General features: G+C 36.8%; 4 protein-coding genes across 7 annotated transcripts; 1 reads left to right on the forward strand and 3 right to left on the reverse strand.

The window, feature by feature from the left end:
• Nucleotides 1-337: 337 nt before the first annotated feature.
• On the reverse strand, nt 338-2994 carry LOC147546552 (transcription initiation factor TFIID subunit 12b-like). The gene is made up of 3 exons (XM_086635268.1): nt 2158-2994; nt 1752-1973; nt 338-942 (listed from the first exon to the last, which is right to left on the reverse strand). Exons 1-3 carry the CDS (start codon nt 2383-2385, stop codon nt 739-741), a joined length of 654 nt encoding a protein of 217 aa, XP_086491394.1. The 5' UTR covers nt 2386-2994; the 3' UTR covers nt 338-738.
• A 951-nt stretch (nt 2995-3945) lies between these two features.
• On the reverse strand, nt 3946-6695 carry LOC147546553 (CASP-like protein 5B2). Its single transcript, XM_086637833.1, has 3 exons — nt 6213-6695; nt 4948-5080; nt 3946-4411 (listed from the first exon to the last, which is right to left on the reverse strand). Exons 1-3 carry the CDS (start codon nt 6341-6343, stop codon nt 4214-4216), a joined length of 462 nt encoding a protein of 153 aa, XP_086493959.1. The 5' UTR covers nt 6344-6695; the 3' UTR covers nt 3946-4213.
• Nucleotides 6696-9405: 2710 nt separating this feature from the next.
• On the forward strand, nt 9406-13049 carry LOC147546554 (NADPH-dependent aldo-keto reductase, chloroplastic-like). Of its 2 annotated transcripts, none has more exons than XM_086634019.1 (8): nt 9406-9661; nt 9834-9984; nt 11022-11072; nt 11537-11613; nt 11705-11792; nt 12024-12299; nt 12409-12657; nt 12765-13049. In XM_086634019.1, the coding sequence occupies exons 2-8, from the start codon at nt 9862-9864 to the stop codon at nt 12846-12848; spliced, it is 948 nt and encodes a 315-aa protein (XP_086490145.1). In that variant the 5' UTR covers nt 9406-9661; nt 9834-9861; the 3' UTR covers nt 12849-13049. The 2 variants fall into 2 exon arrangements, with proteins under 2 accessions (XP_086490145.1, XP_086490147.1); XM_086634021.1 differs by having other exon boundaries at nt 9415-9747.
• Nucleotides 13050-15484: 2435 nt separating this feature from the next.
• Nucleotides 15485-21045, reverse strand: LOC147546555 (delta-1-pyrroline-5-carboxylate synthase-like). Of its 3 annotated transcripts, none has more exons than XM_086637825.1 (20): nt 20733-20966; nt 20464-20579; nt 20073-20144; nt 19863-19966; nt 19640-19742; nt 19358-19519; nt 18939-19210; nt 18602-18752; nt 18301-18465; nt 18130-18207; nt 17896-17985; nt 17528-17701; nt 17351-17447; nt 17124-17227; nt 16933-17008; nt 16312-16462; nt 16161-16229; nt 16004-16070; nt 15846-15916; nt 15485-15746 (listed from the first exon to the last, which is right to left on the reverse strand). In XM_086637825.1, the coding sequence occupies exons 2-20, from the start codon at nt 20521-20523 to the stop codon at nt 15665-15667; spliced, it is 2148 nt and encodes a 715-aa protein (XP_086493951.1). In that variant the 5' UTR covers nt 20524-20579; nt 20733-20966; the 3' UTR covers nt 15485-15664. The 3 variants fall into 3 exon arrangements, with proteins under 3 accessions (XP_086493951.1, XP_086493950.1, XP_086493949.1); XM_086637824.1 differs by having other exon boundaries at nt 20746-20842; XM_086637823.1 differs by having other exon boundaries at nt 20464-21045.
• Nucleotides 21046-21248: the final 203 nt, after the last annotated feature.

Here is a 21248-nt window from a genome sequence, read left to right on the forward strand (position 1 = left end):
TCCTCAATGATTTCATCTTTTCCACCTGTGCGAAGAACAATAAATTAAACCAAGTTTCACACAAGCTCAAACCATAAAAATAGAAAATCAAGAAGGAAAGAAAGACTGCGGGCGGGTAGATTTCTTGGTGCTGATTATATATTGTTAAGTTGCCGCTAACTCCTTGTGTCCGGACAGTAATTCTATTTTCAAATATAAATGCTTAATATAAGCTGTTACTGTTGCCAAACAAACCAAACCAAAAGGAGTTCCAAAAAGAGTGGAACTGTTCATTTTTTAAAATATTGATTTTATAGCGCCAAGAAAGCTCAATTTCTACCCATTCACAGAGACAAAATTTTTGAGTAAACTGTTCGCTTAACAACTAAACTACATCGAGTTTAAAGTACAAAATCCACGGTAATGCACATCTATTACCATGAGGTGGAAATTCATCTTCAGAGCTTGTTGGGCTGTACTCTTTTTGTTTCCACAATTTCTCAAAAACAAAAAATGAAAGAAAACGCGATCTAGTATTTACAAAGAAAAATATGTGAGCACGAGAACGAAATTAATAATCAATAAAACAATGGAAATGTTGTTGTTGTAGAATTGGTTGTCGTTCTTGTTGTTGATGATGTTGTTCTTGATTTTGCTGTTGGTATTGTTGTTGTTGCTGTTTCTGTTGCTGCTGTTGTTGATGCAGGTGTTGTTGCTGCTGCTGTGGTTGACCGCTAAGTTGTGAGGGCTGATGTTGGTTCAAAGCCACGGCTTTTTGCTGTAAGCAAGCTTGTTGTAGCAGCCTATGTTGTTGTAGTAAATTGTAAGGAGAACCTGAAGTAGACATCGGACACTGCTGCTGTGATAACGAGTTTTGTACCGTCCTGCTTGTCCATTTTGAGACAGCCCTGATGAATTAGGATTTAAAGAAGCCATTGATGATGTCCTCTGTAAGCCTTGACCCTGCAGGTTCACTTTGTGTTAAAACACAAAAAGTACAAATATAGAATCCAAAATTTATCATTCGAGAACATAATTCCTTTTTTTTTTTGACAAGTAAAACACATTCAATATGATAAAACAGATAACCGTTTGATTGTATACATACAGCAAATTACACAGAAAATTTTGTAGGATCCAAACTTAAGAATGTGAATTGATACATTATCAGGTCTAGCATTTCATTTCCTTTGAAAATAAGAATGATAAGGATAATAGAAATGGGTGTATATTCAGCAAGAAGAAGCTTTCATGTCTTAACCAAGTGAGGTATCTATGTAATCGACAGGTGCCGATACTTTATATCAAAGAAACCTTGTATTTACGATGCAACTTGATGATACGATACTACATATTTTGAGTGATGCCTCCTATAACAACAAATCTAAATGCATCTTTTCAACTTAAGGTGAAATTAAAAGTGTTCTCTTTACGGAGGACTCCAACAGTCGTTACATTCGTCACATGACTACGATTGAAATACAACACGAGGATTGGATGAGAAAATACACCGGCATAATTGATGCTTGAACCCTTAGAAGCCATATAAAGACCCTTAAGGCAATCCGAAGGAGCTAGACTACCTATACTTTAATTAGTGCCTGTAATTACATGGACAAATCTTGCGGATAAACAACTCCCACCAGGACTCAAACCCAAAACCTTAGGACTTCAGAGGCGAATGCAAACTGAAACCACTAGACCAACGGTCCATTTGCAAACTAAACCGTGTAAAGAGATCATAATACTTTAAAGCTAGTACAAATCTGCACCTGAGTAGAGGAAAGAACAGTCTGTTGTGGCAACTGTTGCTGCATCATCTGTCCTTGGTTCATCAGCTGGGGGTAAGCGAGAGACCCATTAGGTCTAAGCTGAGAATTTGAACCAACAACTGACCCCATCATTCCAAGGGTCTGAATTCCCTGCATTATCTGCCCAGAATTATTACCAAGATGATTTTGGAATCCTTGAACCATACTAGCTTTCTGTCTCGCCTGCACGAGAAGTTTCCACGAATAATTGTAAAATATAAGTAATTCAATTGTCACAAACATAAACTAATAAAGGAGTGATATTATTCAAGGAAGTATATGAGAATTATGGTTAAATCAAGATTGAGAGTTAATGGGATATCAGTAAGTTTCAAGAAGCAAGTAGATTGATACAATAAACAGTTACCGGAACGAAAATTTGTGATTGCATATTGAATTGTGGTTGCCCAGAAAACATGGGCAGATTCCAGCTAACTTGGCCAATCAAAGCTGAGCGAGATAAACCCCCAATCCCCATCTGGGGTTGTTGTTGCTGAAAATTGGAGTTCGTCCCGTAAAGGCCCGATCTTTGCAACATATTACTCGTTGGTGTACCGTTTGTTTGCTGTTGTTGCTGATGACTCATCCTTGACATTGATGGTTGACGCAGCGGAAAATTCCGGAAAGTCTAAAGACTATAGAAGGGAAATTAAGAAGATTAAACTAAAATACTGAATTCTTATTGACCAACTTGAATCACCTTTATATAGCATTAAGGTTTCCTAAACCTAAACAAACTCTAAATAACAACTTCTAAATAAATAAATACTAGAATCTAAAACTTATAAAGTAACCTAAATATATAAAACTGCTAAAACTAATAATTCTCTACTAAATAAAATAAGAAACTACTAAAATAACTTGATTTGATGATATCTAAGATTTTCTGCATCATGGTGATCTCTGTAATGTGTATTAGTGTTCAATATTGTTATGAAAAATCAAATTTTGTTGCTGTTGTTGGATTTGGTATTGAATTAAAGAAGATTGAGAATGAGTAGGAACAGAAGATGAATTAGGCAATTGAGTTAGAGGAGTAAGTTGGGGAGAAGAGATTTGTTCTCGTTGTTGTTGAGGGATATAAGAAGATGCAGAATGGTAGGAGGAGGAGAAGGGTGATTACTAGGGTTTTGAGGTGGGATAACAGAATCGACAGAGTGAATTGGTGGTATTGTCCATTGGGGAAGATGCAGCTGTTTCCGCCATTGATCAATTTATACTTGTAAGGGTTTTATAGGATTTTGGCGGATAAATCTATGATATCCCGAACGGAAGTTTTATAAGGCCTCCCCAATTTTGTTAAAAGGCCTCCCCGCCATTGTTCAAGTGTTATTGGCGCTCCTAGCTATACAAATTTTGGTGGAGGGCTCTAACACAAAAAAAAAGGGCGCCAATAACACTTGAGAGGGGGCACATTCGAAATTACTTAGAGTAAAAATCAACTTGGCAACTACTCCGATCAAGAACTTTTTATTGTCTCATCAAAAAAAAAAGAACTTTTTATTGAATTTAAAGTCCACAGCAAGAAGAGAGAAAGAGGTCCTTGTTGTGGCAATTCGTCTTAGTAGCCGAGTTGTATCTTGACACTTTAGCGGCTAACGACAATTGCATTAACTCAGATTTTGCATGACTATGATTTAAAGACAAGTGTCGACTGTGATTTAGAGTCGTTAGCCACAACTATATTAACTCGCATTTTGCATGACTATGACTTCAAGAGAAAGTGGCGATTATGATTTAGAGAGAGAAGTGGGATATGTTATTCGCTTTAAATCCTAACCATCCACTTAAGTCTACGGCGACTCTGCCTGCTTATGAGACAGAGACAATGTCATAGTTGATTTTCTAAATGCAAGTTTGATTCTCTTTCCATTTCATCCATCAAGAATCTATTAAATTTCCAAAATATACTCTTATTTAGTAGCTCCATCCAAGTGGTATTTAAGTGAGTCAAAAGAAATCCTACAAAAAAAAAGTCTGAAATTTGTCTTGGAAGGAATTATAAACTATAAGAACGCCCCTTGAACCAAAAACAGTTTAAACTTTTTCAAAAAAACCTAATAGGAAAGAACAATAAGTTGATGCTAGAAATAAAAACCTAATAGGAAAGAACAATAAGTTGATGCTAGAAATTTCTACGACCCTCAGAGGAAAATATTAAGGTCAAACGAAATCGTAAAATGTATGTAGTGATCAATAGCATCAAATAAACATATCTGTGTACACTGCCTTCAAAGAGGAAAGGAAATCAAATCTCTCAGACCGCGGCACACCTGAACTCAAAACATAAAAAAAGCCTTTCTTTCTATCTCAACTTTGATCCCAAAATATAAAAGGGATTTTACACAAAAAATGATTTTACATGGAAATGTGAAGACTCTGGAGCATAATATATTTCTTTTGTATGAACTGTGAAGAGATACTCAAACAGATCCCAGAAGCCAAAACATGACAAGAGAAGATACGGCTACGAGAAACCAAGTGACGAAAGCCATTGCTACTGAAATTTCAAACATACTACATGGTGATTGTTGTCTTCTGCAAAAACCCAAGTCTTTTGTATACAAAATCATTACACCCGCTGATGAACTAGCCGCTGCAAGTGATAGAAAGGACGTCACCTGTATTGGCAATGAACTACATCAACTACAAATGAAGAATAAGTAATAAATTGGTCAAGTCTAGAAGACAGTTTTGGCTTCAAAGAGAAATTTTCGAACCAAAGATACAACTTCTTAATAAAATATGAATCATTATAGAAAACTTATTCCTCAACCACGTATCCGACTGTGAGTTCGGGATGAAAGAAAAGAACACTTGGAGAAGTGGAATACTAATTACAGTATTATAGTTTAGGGAAAAGACAACGACACCTTAGATGCCACTCGAACAACATATGGTCTAAATTCCATCGATGTTAATGGAATAGAAGCTCTCTAATCTTTCAGATAGAAAAATAAAGTGGAAGAACAACAATGAGATGATATATCACCTGACTACTGCTAATGCAAGACCAACAAAACTAAGCTTTCTTAAAGATAATATATATATATATATATAAAGCCATGTTTATGTTCACATGTTTCAGCAAATTGAAAATGCAAATGTTCATATACAAGCATGACTAGTTGGAGTTCATTAAGGGAAAGTCCGTTACCCAATCACCAACAGCGAACAGGCTTACTAAGACAGGATTCTGAAGGCTTCTCTTTGTTCTTAAGGCATAGACATCAAGGAATGCGAGTCCCAGGCTCCATAGTACTTGAAGCCCCATCGAAGCAACCAAATAGCTGATCCAATGATGCATGTAACGAAAGTGTCAAATATTACAGGCATGTGAAAACAAGCTTCGTAACTTTTTCCAAATAAACGAGCTCAACACATATGTCCAGACAATGCATTAGAGAAGTTCAGTAAGAATGAAAAAAAGGAGGATGCCATGAACAGTATATGAATAACTCAAGCATGTCTGATATCTTGTTTTTTATCAACAGGTGATTATCCACTAATTTGTATTGAAAAGAAATTTATTGGCCAAATTAACAATCATCAATTGCTTTTGTTTGAAACCTCTGTGATCTAGTTAGCAGAACTAGTTCGTGGAGTACTCAAGGGAATGAAGACTAGTCTATACGCCGAGAAAAGGAGAGATGTAATGGACCGGTATCTAAGAATCGAATATTAACGAGTGTCCTTCCCCTATCCATGTACCTAAAAAAAAACTTTCGCCCCAAACAGGCAAAACTATTGCAATGGCGTCGCCTGCTGGTGGGGTTCGCTATATAAATCTAGGGGGCAATCCCTTTATTGAGAGAGAGCATGGACCAGAGGTGATGTATTTCATAACTCATTTTGTCATTCCAACTCCATTAGCACCATCACCTCTTCTTCATCGGGACCATTGGAACTCAACGGTTATCACTTAAGGCTTGAACCATACATCTTTTATCTTAAACTACCAATTGAATTATTGAAACAGGGTTCGCTTCTATGGGAAAAGAAGGAAAATTTAATACATGAACAAGGTCCTCCCATGTCCAAATTCGAAGATTAAAACTACAACCATGTCACAAATTATAAATATAACTAAAAATCGACTTGGAGCACAAGATATAAAGATGATCCAGATGTAGAGTTTAATCAATGACTTATGCTAAAACAACACTTGAATAATGCCTAATAAAGATTAACTCTTCATAGTAGAGTAGTGCTAACTAGTACTAATAACTATGTTTTTTTCGAAATCCAAGAACATTAAAAGCAGAGATTTCATACAAATCTCTTGTTTGAATCAACATTTTCACTTAAAAATCCAACATGGGTTGGGTGGTAAAGCTGCTTTTAGAGTTCTTGGTCATGTTTAAAAACCCATGGAGACCAAAATGAACAAAATTTAGAGAGAGAAAGATTGTGAAAGTATACCAGTAGGCAGTGTAGCTAGAAAATCCAATAGTAGTTACCATAGCTCCAATTGAAGCAGCAGCGAACAAACATTGCCCAATTCTCAGAATTAATCCACTAACAGTCCCAGGTCCTCCAATCAAGTTCTTCATATCCCCTCTCTCTACAGAGGGTCCTTAAAAAACCCTAATTTGTCAAAAACTTCACATGAATCAAAACTACCTCAGATTCTCCTCTTTTTCTTCTTTTTCAAGTTCGACAAGTTAATCTCTAATTTCAAAATGGACCCATAATCGATGATATGCAGTTACTTCGATTGAGAAATTTGATATCAAATATTCAAATCCAAAGTTGGAAGATTTAGATCAAGAGGAGGAGGATAGATCAAGTCTGAGAATTTGATACAAGTTAGGTTTTTTGTCTCTGTTTTCCTTTTTGACGAGTGATTGAGAAATGAGATACAAATTTCGTAAATTATTGGTTTTACCAAACAGACCTTACCAATAATCACCGTAATTTGCAAGTATATACTAATTAAGTTCTGATTAAAGTTAATTAATTATGGTAATGTTTTTTTTTCTTTTTGAAATTAATTAAGGTTATGTGGACCACCAAAAGTGTGCAGAAAGAAAGTCTAAAAGGGGAGGAGGAAATGTGAAGTGTTTTATTTTTTGTTGGAAGTATGTGAAGTGTTCTTGGAGGATAATTGTTGACTTGTTGGAGAGTCGAGGGTCACTACTATTGTCATCTTTATTGGCGATTGAAACTTGAAAGAGGAGTTTATGTGTTGTGATTATCAGATGACTACGGGTGGCTCAAGTCTAAAACAATTAATAGTACTCCCTCCGTCCCAAATTAAGAGTCCACTATTCCTTTTTTGGATGTCCCAAATTAAGAGTCTCATTCCTAATATATCATATAAAATCCCTTACTTTTACATGAATACCCTTTCTTTGATACTTTTAATATATGGTGCATTAATTAAGCTAATTAAGATATTTAACAGTTTCCAATACAAAAGTTGGTTTTTCTTTGAAATCTTTCAATTACTTTAAGAAAAGTTAATTACTTCAAGAAAAGTTACATGTATTTCTAGAATGGAAGTTATAATCCTTGTATTGCTTCAAGAAAAGTTGTCAAATAAATAAGGGTAAACTTGAAAGAAGAAAAAATATGAAAATAAGTTGGATTACCAATATGGGACTCTTAATTTGGGACGGAGGGAGTATGTTTTTTTTTGGAAGACGACGTATATCGTGATATTTGACATATAATACATCATAGATGTGATAAGTTCGATAACCGCCCACTCAAACACTAGCAAGACCGGGCCTATAGTCCAACAAGACAATGGCTTCAAATAACTAAGGGAAATTTTAAAGGGGCCCCCCGTTTTTTTTTTTTTTTGAAACGGAAATCACATAAAACCCAAAGAGATTACAACGTTAATCCAATACAAGAAGAACAAACATAAACGGGATCAAACTGTAAAAAAAGTTAACATCAGGGACTATTCCAAGAAGCTATATTCTCGGAGGATCAAACCAAGAAGCAGCCAAGTCATGGGCCAACTGGTTATGTAGACGTGGGCAGTGCCTAATCTCCACGTGTTCTGTAGAGAAGATTTCTCTTAACTTCATCACGGCCGTCCATAGCCGCTAGGGGATCGTCGGATCATCGGTGGATATTAATTCCACCATAACCCTAGAATCCGTCTCCACTATATATTCCTCCAATTTCAGCCGCTACTTCCAGCCCTTGTTAAAAGGCCCCCCGTTTTTGTTAAACGGCCCCTCCTTGTGAATTCGGTGCGAGCCCACCGAATTCTCAAGAGACTATTCGGTGCGAGCCCACCGAAATTCACTCCAGTAGTCTATTTTTGTGAATTCGGTGGACTCGTACCGAATTGTGAATTCGGTGGGCTAGCACCGAATTCACGAGAGGGGCCCTTTTAACAAAAACGAGAGGCCCCTTTAAAAAGATTCTACCTTCTCTGGGATTTGAACTTGGGACCTCCAGGACTTTCTGGAGTTTATGTCAACATCTTGGAACCACTTGGGCTACCAACTATTAACTCATAGTATATTGTTGTTGACCCTAAAATTCATCGGAAAAAATAGGGAAAGGCCAAATGCTAGGCTCTAGATTAAGCACAAATCGAGAAAATATTTTGAGTATAATCTGAAGGCCTACAACAATTATGTAAAAGTTTTTTTTGCTGTTTCTAAAAAGTATTGTGCTCAGACCTATCCTCCTCGGGCCACAAAAAATATTGTAATAAATCCATTGCTTAAATTTTTGACATAAAATTAAAGGAAGTTTAAAAGGCGCCTTTCGGAATGTGTCTTTATGATGTTGTCAACTCCATATAGAAGTGTTAACATGTCATTGAGTACCTCCTTGTGATTGTGATCTTTTGGAAGTTTCTTCCAAAATGGAGATCAGTTAGGCATATGATGGAGATCGAATACAGATTATCCCTTTATATATAGTTTGATCTTTCTCGTTTAAAGCAATTCAAAAATGGTTTGTGGTCTCGTGAAAGTGATACGATTGAGACCAAAGATAAAAAGAGTGAAGTAAAAGTGATATTATCAAGAAGACGGTCGTATTTTTGGAGGTTCCTGTGTTGATTTCGTTAATGTGGGACAAATTTTCGCGGTGCTCGATCCTTTGCAATTTTGTATTCGATCAATAGTCTGAACAAGAAGATAAACTTATGGAATTAATTCAACTTTCATCCTAGGAATCAAATATCATTGTCTCCTTCATATATTTTAGTCTTAGTTCAATAATTTTGTCGACCTTTAGGGTCTTTTCATTCTCAATCTTAAGGATTTATTCATTTTCGACCTTTAAGGTCTTTTTTCTGAGTCTGGGTCTTGTCAATTCCTTTCCCTTCATAAGACACTTTACGTTCGAAAGTTCTGTGTAGATTTACTTATGTAACTCTCATGCAGTTCTCAGAGGGATAAGAATTATCTTACCATGTAATTTTATGATCGATTTCACTTATAAATGTAATTATGATTTTACTTAAAAAAAAAGTATTCTGCTCAAACCTATCCTCCTCAGGCCACTAAAAATATCGTAATAGATCCATTTGCTCAAATTTTTGACATAAAATTAAAGGAAGTTTAAAAGGCGTCTTTGAGTAGTGTTAATATGTCTCTATGAAGTTGTCAACCCCGCATAGAAGTGTTAAGGTGTCATTGAGTATCTCCTTGTGATTGTGATCTTTTGGAAGTTTCTTCCGAAATAGAGATCAGTTAGGCATATGATGGAGATGGAATACGAATTATCCCTTCATGTATAGATAGTCTCATTTATACTGATGGAATTATTGGATATTCTAAAGGAAGGCGGGTCAAGGATGGGTTTGAGGTATTTGATTTGACCCGTGAAAGAATATGAGCAAATAACTCGTGATGAATCTGCTTTAAGAGTCCCTATGATAAAACCCCAAACAGGTAAAAGATAAAAAAAACTCACTCCTATTATTCGTGAAGATTCATTCTGCTTTCCATTTTCAAACAAACCTAATAACTCTTACTAGGTCATTCATTATCTCTGTATATCTTCTTCTTTGATCGACCTCCTCCTCCTCTATAAATTCTGAATTTTCTTTCATTTGTTAATCAGTGAAGAAGAAGAAGAGAGTTTGACGATAATGGCGGAGGAAGAGATTAGGTTTTTTGAGCTAAACACAGGGGCTAAAATCCCTAGTGTTGGTTTAGGAACTTGGCAAGCACCACCTGGACTTGTCGCTGATGCTGTCACTGCTGCTGTCAAGGTATTATTACTTACTTACAGAATCTCTTATTCCATTCATGACCACGACGAGTTTTTCTCGTTCGTTTTCCTCCTCCTTGTGATGATGATGATGCCCTAGTAATAGCTTACTATATCGAAATTATTTATTATCATGATGATTTCATTGCTAAAATCTCATACATATCTGTTTTCACATGATTCAGAATTCCTTTTTTTAACTTGTGTAGCATAAGAAGCCATTTTAGGTCGTTGCCGTCATGGTTGAGCATGATCACACCTCAAAAAGAGTTGTCACTCCATTTGTATGACCTAATGGCCTTGTTACTAACAGATCTAGATCACTAAATCAGAGTACTATTGGTTTAAGTTGTTAACTTTTGGGAAGAGATTTATCGGTCGCATGATTAGATCCCTCTGACAAAGAACAAACGTGTTCCTGGGTCCGCACATGCAATGGTTCAATTCACGACTTGCATAATTTTCAATAAGTGGCTTTGGAAGATTTGGATCATCTAACCCTTGATATTTTTTTTCAGTACGTCCAGTGTAAATTTCCCTCTGTTTAATAATTGGACGTCGTAGTAGAATTAGGTAGGACGATTAGAAATTTCGTTGTTAATTTATTTAAAGTTTTCGATAATTCTTCATCCCAACCAATTTATGGCACTGCCCGTGTTATATAGATGTTTTAGTAACACTAGAGCGTTCTTCATAGCTATCATAGAGGTAGTCAAAAAGAGTTAAAGACTAAGTTTTGCATGGGGAGTTTGTTTACATACAAATATTTGCAGAAGGAAACAAGATTATTTTTCAAGTTATCTCTCTTTCGGCTTTTTTTCCTTATTTCTTGTGCAGCTTTGGTATTCCAAACTGTTCTTGTCTTTTGGGTCTTCTTCAGGTTGACAGTTGTTTGGTACACGAGAAATGAGGATCTGGCTTTCTCGTACTATACTCTTTGGTTTCTAATTTTACTTACGTCCTATTTCAGTATATCAATGTCACAAGGATAATATGTTGACGTTGAGATGTTGACTTACTATATCTATGCCAATGCAGATTGGGTATCGGCATATAGATTGTGCTCAAATTTATGGCAATGAGAAAGAGGTAAATCTTGTGTAGTTATATTGTTTGTTATCATCATTAGAGCTTCTGTGTTTTGGTATTGTTATCTGTTCACATCCTGAATCAGGTCCCAAAATGTCATGGCTCCCCAATTTATAACAGTGTGAATGGAATAGGAGTTCGGAAATGAATTTAGATCGTCTCTGACATTTTGGTGTTTTTAATTTCTTTGTAACAACAAAATGTTGGAGAAAGATAATACAGAAAAACCAAAGAGTCTTCTTTACCGTCGAATCGGGAGCTCTCTTAGCAGCACCTGATAAGATCTTCATGTACATTTGTAAACGCTTAACAGTATAGTTTTTATTCATGGATCAGTTATAAGGATAATTATATTTTAATAGGTTTATAACTAAAAAATTAGCGAACTTTTTGAAGTGGCATGTTTTTCCGTTATTTTCTTTTCTATGTCCAGTTATACTGTGTAATCTATTTTCTTCTTGTAGATTGGAGTTGCTTTGAAGAAGCTGTTTGAAGAGGGAATAGTGAAGCGGGAGGAGTTGTGGATTACCTCAAAGCTCTGGTTGGTTTTTTGTTCTTGCGTTAATTAATAATTAGAAGAAAATATTATCAAGATTGGCACAGGAAACCGTGACATATGAATGGCTCTGCAGGTGTAGTGATCATTCACCTGAAGATGTACCTGAGGCGCTGGAAAGAACTTTGCAAGATCTGCAGCTCGACTACGTCGATTTGTATCTCGTATGTACCTTCTATTTCTTCCATTTTCACCAACCCTGGACAATTTTGATTTTAGGACTACTTCAGAGGTATAAGCTTATTTTTGCACTGTAGTACCTAGTATCTGTTTCTTGTTTGAGTGCCTTGCTGAGTTGGTTGTAGTTTAAATACTAGGGTTTAACACTTAAAACTCGACTAAATCCAATTACTAGACTTAAGGTTCATATATCTAACAGTTGGCTGATATTGTAGATTCATTGGCCGGTCCGCTTTAAAAAGGGGTCCGTGGGATTCAAGCCCGAAAACATGTTTCAACCCGATATACCTAGTACATGGAGTGCAATGGAGAAACTCTATGACACCGGCAAGGCTCGTGCGCTTGGTGTGAGCAACTTTTCCACAAAGAAGCTAAGTGATTTATTGGAAGTTGCTCGTGTTCCTCCAGCTGTCAACCAGGTCGAAAGCCACCCATCGTGGCAGCAAACCAAGCTACAGGAATTCTGTAAATCCAAAGGAGTTCACTTATCTGTGAGTTTTTATTCTTGGAGAGACCCCCAACTTCTGAAAGTTCGTTATTTTATTCGTTCTCTACAATTTCTTTCACGTTTTCATGTATTCTCTTTTTCGTTCTATACAGGCTTACTCGCCACTAGGTTCCCCAGGTACAACATGGCTTAAGAGTGACGTTCTTACTCATCCAGTTCTAAAGACGGTTGCTGAAAAGCTGGGAAAAACACCAGCACAGGTTGCTCTCCGTTGGGGTCTCCAAATGGGTCACAGCGTGCTGCCTAAGAGCACAAATGAGTCGAGGATAAAGGAAAACTTTGATGTCTTTGATTGGTCTATTCCTCAGGATTTGTTAGCGAACTTCTTGGAAATTGAACAGGTAAAACTTTTGTTATAACAGTTCTTTAGTGCAGGATGCATCTTGAAACTTTTTTATCGTTTATTCAGAGTAATGCATTTGAGTCCTAATGTCTTCTCGTTATGCAGGCAAGGCTAATCAAAGGTGCATCATTCGTTGGCGAGACTCACCCTTACAAAAGCCTCGAAGATCTCTGGGATGGTGAGATATGAAAGGACTTCCATTTCAATAATTGTTCTCTGTCACCAGTGTTTGATTAAAATTAGCTGCTTTTGATTCAAACCTGCAACTTTTGATTGACATCAGTAGTTTAGATATATTATGAACTTGCAGCTATGGATAAGTGGAAAAGTTCGGTGTTATTATCAACTTTCTAAATGACATTCAAAATAAAAGATTATTATTTTGTGGTATCCTTTGTTGGTTAATGGAAGTTGAAACTTTTTGTTCATATATAGAGGTTAAATTATCTATCACTACTTTTCGCACATTTCATTTCGCTCATACTCCATAAAAACCATTTTTCAGCCCTCTTCATCCCATTGTAGAACATTAAACCTCAGCAAGAATAAAAGGTCAGCGTCCGACCGGCCCGAAAAAATTGGCTGACGGTTACGATTAAAATTCTACCCGTCTTCGTTTTTAGAGGTTATAGACCGACGGATTTTATAGACATATGATGGCCGTGAAGCTAACTTTGAATCAACAACATACTGTTCAAGGATTAATTTAGAAATATGAAAATCTCAATTTTCTTTTTTTGTAATTACTTGTGTTCTCTTGGTTAAACATTTTCATTTGTAAATTGTAATTTTGTTTGTAGTAATAAAAAGAGTTATAAATTTATGTAAATTTTATTGGAAAGTCTGTACCGAGACCGTCCGCTGTCCGACTGGCCCGATGAAAAAAGCGGTCATTGAACGGTTGATGGGCAAACAATTCTTGAAAGTGACCGCCCGATTAAATAGGTGGTCACCAACATTTTATGTCCAAGTCGACCGATCCGATGAAATTAATAATAATATATGTAATAGTTAATGGTAGTTTATTAATGTTAATTAAGCTTATTTAGTCATTAATTAAGATGTATTTCAACATTATATAACTGATGTAATCTAGGGTTTGACTATGATCAACGAATACCGTTATGGTATCAGAGCCCAGGTCTCCCTGCCGCTACCAACTCTAGGATAAACAAAACATGCTAACCAAAGCATTTCTTTCTCTATTTCTTCAAACCAATCTTCAATCTCTCACAACCCCCTGGACATAAACAAGCGCCTCCACTATGCGTATCGATTGAATAAGTCTATTTATGGTCTTAAACAAGCGCCTCGTGACCAATCTTCAATCTCTCACACCCCCCTGGACATAAACAAGCGCCTCCACTATGTGTGTCGATTGAATAAGTCTATTTATGGTCTTAAACAAGCGCCTCGAGCTTGGCACGAGGCGCTTGTCGATTGCCTCATCACATTTGGTTTCTCAAAGTCTCTCTCGGACCCCTCTTTACTTATTATCACGATGGGACTCTTCTTGTGGTATTTATTTACGTGGACGACATTCTTGTGACCGGTAACTCTCAACCTACTTATCATTCACTTATATCTTATTTGAGCTCTACTTTCAAAATGAAGGACTTAGGTTCTCTACACTATTTTTTCGGCATGGAGGTTTGTCGTGATGCCTTGTTCTTATCTCAAACTAAATATGCCTTAGACTCTGCCCGAAAAAGACAAGGCTGCTCCCCTCCCAGGTCCCACTTTATTTCGAAGTCTTGTAGGGGCACTCTTAGAAACATGGACTCGTCCTGATATTAGTTATGCCGTCAACTTGGTCTGTCAACACATGCATAGCCCCACTAGTGACCATCTTGTTGCGGTCCGCCGTATTCTCCGGTATGTCAAGGGCACTCTCACACATGGTCTGCACTTCACAAAAGGTTGTTCTCTCTTATTGTCCGCCTATGCTGATGCCGATTGGGCAGGAAGGCCCACTGGTAGTAGGTCCACGACTGGGTACATATTATATCTTGCGGGCAACCCCATCTTGGGGGTCGCAAAAAAACAACCCCCGGTTTCATGGTCGTCCAACGAAGCTGAATATCGTTCTCTCGCCCACTCGGCTACCGAGACAATTTAGGTATGTTATCTTCTCCCAGACCTGCATAGTTATCTTCCTGCTGCCCCAAAACTATTTTGTGATAATGTGTCTGCTCTCGCATTGGCTTCGAATCCAGTTTTCCCCACGAAGATTAAGCACCTAGCTCTTGATTTTCACTTAATACGCGAACTTGTGTCGTCGAAACAACTTTGTCTTCAACACGTTTCCTCTCAAGACCAACCTGCCGATGTCCTAATAAAGCTCTTCCTTCGCCACGATTTGCTGCTATGAGTTTCAAGCTCAAAGTGCTGCCGAGCCCTTTTACCTTGAGGGGTGTAATAGTATATGTAATAGTTAAATGGTAGTTTATTAATGTTAGTTAAGCTTATTTAGTTATTAATTAAGATGTATTTCAACTATATATATACTGATGTAATCTAGGGTTTCACTATGATCAATGAATACCATTAGTTAGAGACCGGTGTCGGCCGACCCGGACCGATTTCCACCCCTAGTTTTCTCCAAGTTAGCAACTCAGAAATCAAATACATTGAGGAACACGAGGCCGTAAGTCAGGATTCATCTAGGATTGCCGAAAAACCATTTCTGTACTGTAGGATGTGAATCTCCATTTCCAAGCTTGATTTTAGAATAGATAAAAGAGTTGCTAATGTTAATAAAAAAAATGTAGCAGAAGTTCACCACAACAAGTGGATATCCAAGAAACTGTTCTGAAAGCATGACATTGAGAAAACTGTTGATCTTTATTCTTATAATATGTGAAGCATATTGTCACTAAACACTGCAAATGATAATGAAACTCAAAAAATCTAATCTCGTCGAAGATAAATAGATTAAATATTGAAATGGGGATCTGAGGGTGCTTATTGTTCTAAATATTCCCCGTGTACGACACTAACACAAACTAAGCTGTCAATGGTAGATTCTTATGGGTGTAAACCACTCCTTTATCCCCATCCACGACTTGGCCGGTCCCTCTCAGAATCCTGCATTTAATAAAACGGGGAGACAAACGAAGTTGAATTGAGCAAAAAACAACAAAAAGTGCCTAAAATTGCACCAAAAGTATATGATTCGGGTTTTACCATCTTGTTGTTAACAGTCCTTGAACTCCGACAGGGCCTCGAGCATGAATCCTGCTAGTACTTATCCCAACCTATCCGATCGTTACCACAACACACCATTAGAAAAGAGAAACTTTCAATGAGCGAAGCTCAAAAGTAGATCTCTATTTGAATTATACCTCTGCACCAAGTCCAAAACGAGCTCCATCACAAAACCTTGTACTTGCATTGTGAAGAACCGCAGCACTGCCATGGTTGAATAGTATAAAACATATTCTCATTTATTTGGTAATTCCATCACAAAATACGACACATTCTATATATATAAATTCATACCTGTCAACCAGCTGCAAGAACAGATCAGCGACTTCATGGTCTTCTGCAACAATGCAATCAGTATGTCCACTGCAATCAAGTACGAACTTGTTAATGTTACAAGTTGCAATCTTGTTTCAATGTTGTTAAATAAAGTAAGGATGGTACTTGCCTTCCATGTTGATGTATATGATTGATAGCTGCATGAACATCATCCACGATCTCAACGGTGCAAGCCATTGAATTGTACTCGTGATGGAAGGATTCTGTCTCCGTTATGTGCAACAAGTTGCTTACCCGTGGTCCTCCATATAAAGTAACTCCTACAGTGCAAAATTGTTCGGTTAAATGATCCAAAGTGGAAGTGAAAAGTTCTACTGCATATACTTGGTAAAGTGTAATTCCTCTGGTGAAGGATGGAAAGATTGCCACTATAAAGTTCTCTAAGAAATATAATGAGAGAAGCTTGAAGATGAGTTAAGAAAAACTGATTCTCTAATAATATGAACATCTAGCAGAAATAGAACAATGGGTGTCAAAATAATGCAAAAAAGAAAAAAAATACGAAGGTCCAATGCTTTCTTACATGATGGACACAAAGAAGGTTGATAATTGCTTTTCTCCTAGAATTAATTTTAAAAAGTTTCGCCAAGGACTAAATGGCAACACATTGTCAATCAAAGTTTTCAGATAAGAAAAAAAGGAAAAAAGAAAATTGGGATAAAATCAATTCTCTCCTCTTACTTGGATACCCGTATAATGGTAAGTATAAGAGCAACTAAATAAAGTGTACCTTCATTTTGGAGCTCTACAATGAGCTCAGTAAGGCTATCAGTGTTCAACAAATCTTTGTGCACGAGAAGTGTTTCCTGAGAACATGAAGAACAACACTAAGTTATATTTTTGTTGTAATAGGCAGAAAATTTAGTAGAACAAATATCAAGTATGGAATTTTCGGACACAGAAAATGTATTCAGAAACTACCATGGCATTGCAAGCTGCAGGATAGTCCGTCTTCGCATCCAAAACAATTTGTTTTGCCATATCCAAATTAGCCGATTTGTCTACGTAAACATGGCAAATTCCATCTGGCAGCAGAACTATGATATTAGTAGACTCGCCAAAGCTACGACTTCCCGAATCAAATAATACGGAATATTCAATCATCTTATATGATCGGAAATGTAAACAGACCCCTTATTGTTACATACCAGAATGGCCAAGAACAGGAATCTTCGTTGACTCCTTGATTTGAGCAACAAGTTTGTTGCTGCCTCTGGGGATCACAAGATCTATCACATCATCAAGCTGGAGAGCAGAATAAAGTATCACATTTAGGACCAAGAAGTTACAAATAGCTAACGCCACGAGTTATGTTATCATTTCACCTGAAGGAGATCAGGAATCTCGTCTCTTGAAGTAACTAGTCCAATAAGCTTTTTACCAACAGTATCTGGAATTGCTCCAGTTATAACCTTGTGCAAGATAGCATTGGACCGCCTCGCTTCTTTTCCTCCTTTAAGGAGAAGCCCGTTTCCACTCCGAATTGCCAGTGACGCTATCTGTAGGTTGAGATAAAAGGCAAAACATCGATGGTAAAATATAATTAGATGAAAATGTATAGATTTGAAAAGAAGAACGATAACATATAGTATTATGAACAATGAACTAACGAGGAAATTGGCAAATCTTGATTCTGTATCGTATTAAAATTAGATTGAATGGGATTTTTAATACTAATATGTTGCTATTTTACCTGAACCAATGCATCGGGTCGAGACTCAAAAACAATAAGGAGAACACCCAAGGGAGATGATGTCTTCTCCAAAATAAGACCATCCGCAAGCTGAATCAGAAGGGTAAATATGAGAAATTTAATAGCACAATGGACACTAAACTGTTTAAATATTAAGCGCATTGACTATAAAAGTGACATCATTTTTTATCCATAGCATGATAACAGATTCTATAAAGGTCTGTCGAACATTACCTCTGTTTTCTTCAAAACCTGGCCAATTGGTTCTTCCATTTCAGCAAGAACACGAATAGACTTTGCCAGACTAATAATCTGTTAAGCGAAGGCAAGGATTAGAAATGTGGATCTAATTTTAGAGGCAGAATAATTATACCATTCGAAGGTAACAATTAAAAAATGCCTTGCCTTTCCAGGCTTCATAGTCAACCGAGATATCAATGCCTTGTCATAACCAGACTGCTGTGCTTCAGCAACATCAGCTTCATTCTCAACACGGATCAACTTCTCATTTTTCTCCAAAGCATCAGCTATGTCCATCAAGATTTTCTTTCTATCTTGTGAAGAGAGAGCCTGCAGTGCAAAGAGAATAAAGATGTAGTCTTAAACTGGGAAGGCTCGAAAGACCATTATCCAAAAATAACACTTTAAAAGTTCAACTGATAAGCGCTTTAATCGAATAATATACAATAAGAATGAAATTGATTACCTGAATTCGTCTAGAGCAATCTCTCGCTGCAACTGCCATCTCACGGGGTCCGACATCTTTTAATGGAATCCATAAATGAGCATCTTGATGAAACAGAGTACCAACACGTTCTCCTTCAAGAACTCTTAGGATATTATCCGTAGCAAAGCCACTTCAATATTTTAACCGGAAAAGTTAATAATTAGAAATTTAGAATTCGTCCCGGAAGTGTTAAATAGTTAAGATTGCTCAAATAACTTCATTTGAAACACCTCTTAAAAATAAGTGTGAAAAAGAGAGTGCTAGATTAATAGAAACATTCATACTCTAAGCATAAGGTATAACAGTAGAAAGATACCTGGTAATAACTACAGGAACACCTGCATAAGCTGCACACTCGGCAGCTTTAACCTTGGCAGTCATACCACCTCTTCCCACCCTGGATTTGTCACCGAATGTGATTTCTGTTTGAGCCTTTGCATATGTGTGGACAAGCTTCGAGTTTGGCTCACCAGGGGGACCACTGTATAAGCCATCTACGTCGCTCAACAAGATTAGAAGGTCGACCTTTAGCTCTAAAGCCAATAAGGCGGCCAAACTGTCATTGTCCCAAAATATACCAGAAGAATCCTACAAGTAGTAATCATATACCAAAAGATAAACGTTAACCCGTGTGGGTGGGATGAAGAATGATTAAACAACCTGAAATCATAACAATAAATTGCATAGCAATCAAAACGCAAATGCATAGAAGACTAACATCAAATATATTTTTACCTTATAAGGAGCTCTCCTAGTACTTATTGCATCATTTTCATTGAAAATGGGAATGACCTTCAATGATAGTAACGATTGGACTGTATCGCTAATCTGATTTCTGAAATCTGGATCCCTAAAATCATTGTCTGTCACAAGAAGCTGAGACGAAGTAACATCCAGCTGCATAACATAAGAGTAATAACCCGTAAAAATTTGTAAACAAATAGAACGAAAAAAAAGCCTAAAGATTATCAATTTTCAACTCAAAAACATGAAATGGTAAAAAAGTTGTATCTTCACCTGACTAAACAAAGCATCGTATAGAGCCATGAGACCTGTCTGTCCAACAGCTGCACAAGCCTTTCCATCAAGTTCAACTTGTGGATTTTGGAGATCTGCAAAGCTGCAAACACGAAGATGGTCATATATATACTTTTTTTTTTCGATATTATTAGAAATAGAAGTAATTTCCAATGGAACAACTCAAGAAATGAATGAAATTGAGATTAATTTCCAAGGGAACCTGCTATTGACCAATTTCCTGTACTTAAGCCTTTGACGACCAACACAACAAGCACCTGAAGTCACCAAAATCACCTCAAATCCCCTACTGTTCATTTCTTTAATCTGCATATATTTATTAAGATAATCATCATAAACAAATTCAAAATGAATTTGATAAACGGAAAGGGTCCAAATTAGGGTTTATTCATTCATTCATTCAATGACGTACCTGCTCGCAAAGAGCTCCAAGTCTCCCCAGTGCTAATCTTCCATCACCTCGTGAAACCACAGCAGTCCCAACCTTTTTATAAAAATAAATAAATCAGATAACCACATCAGTGATTAATACAATTATCCAATCAAGCCATAACTTCTGGAACTAATTACTCCATCAACGATGGATCAATAAAATGATAAACAACATTCAGCATCATCAAGAAAACAGAGTATTCTTGAAAACCTAACTTCATTATCAAAAATCTTAATTTTTTTTTTAAAGATAAACACAAAAACATCTAATTAAAATCCTGATGAGAAATCCTTGAATGCAACAAGATAAACACAACTAATAAAAAAAAAGATTATCAGATTAAGGAAGGGAGAATGAGAATGATGATGACCTTGACTACAACACGCTTAACGTCCTTGATAAAAGCTCGAGTAGGATCCATGGCGTCCATTTCTACAGAAGCGGATTCGATTCGCTTCTTCTACTTCTCAGACGACGACGCTCCCTCTGGAAACAAAAAAAAAAAAAATAGAAAATTGGGGAGACTCGGAAAATAACAAACAAACAATGTGGACCGAGTTTTAGTTTAGAGAGAGAAAGTGAGAGTGAGAGAGAGAGATTGGTGGTGATGAGAAGGACTCGGTATATATAGAAACGAACCAACTTCTTCTACTCTCTCTTTTCCCTGCCCACTCCCCCCCTGAGTTTCAATTTCCCCCCGCAGCTGCGTCACAGGTAGAGAGAGAAAACAAATTTATGACAAATAAGCTGCCGCGGAGATCCGTCTATCTCGGGCTTTAACCCTACTACCCCATACATACCCTTTTTCTATTTGGCGGGTCACTCAGTATTTGGCTGGTTGATGCTCCTAAACTAGTATAACCTTAATGGCTTAATCTAATTTTGATTCTTTCCTCAACAAAAAAAAAAAAAAAAAATCTAATTTTGATTCTTCTCAATTATTACTAAAGATACTATTTGCCATTCAATGAATTTACCTTAAAAAGAATTCTTCTGATTAGTGTTTGGTGCCTAGAGAAAAAAATACTAGGTAGTTTTTAGTTTTATCTAGCCACATTAGTTACACTCATTTGGGAAACACTCATTTGGGAAACACTCATTTGTGAAACACATTAAAATCAACTCATTTTTTATGTCAGCCACATATTGAACTAT

Source organism: Eschscholzia californica, unplaced genomic scaffold, assembly GCF_041429995.1.
Source record: "Eschscholzia californica isolate CP2 unplaced genomic scaffold, dmEscCali1.0.p SCAF_4, whole genome shotgun sequence".
Lineage (NCBI taxonomy): Eukaryota > Viridiplantae > Streptophyta > Magnoliopsida > Ranunculales > Papaveraceae > Eschscholzia > Eschscholzia californica.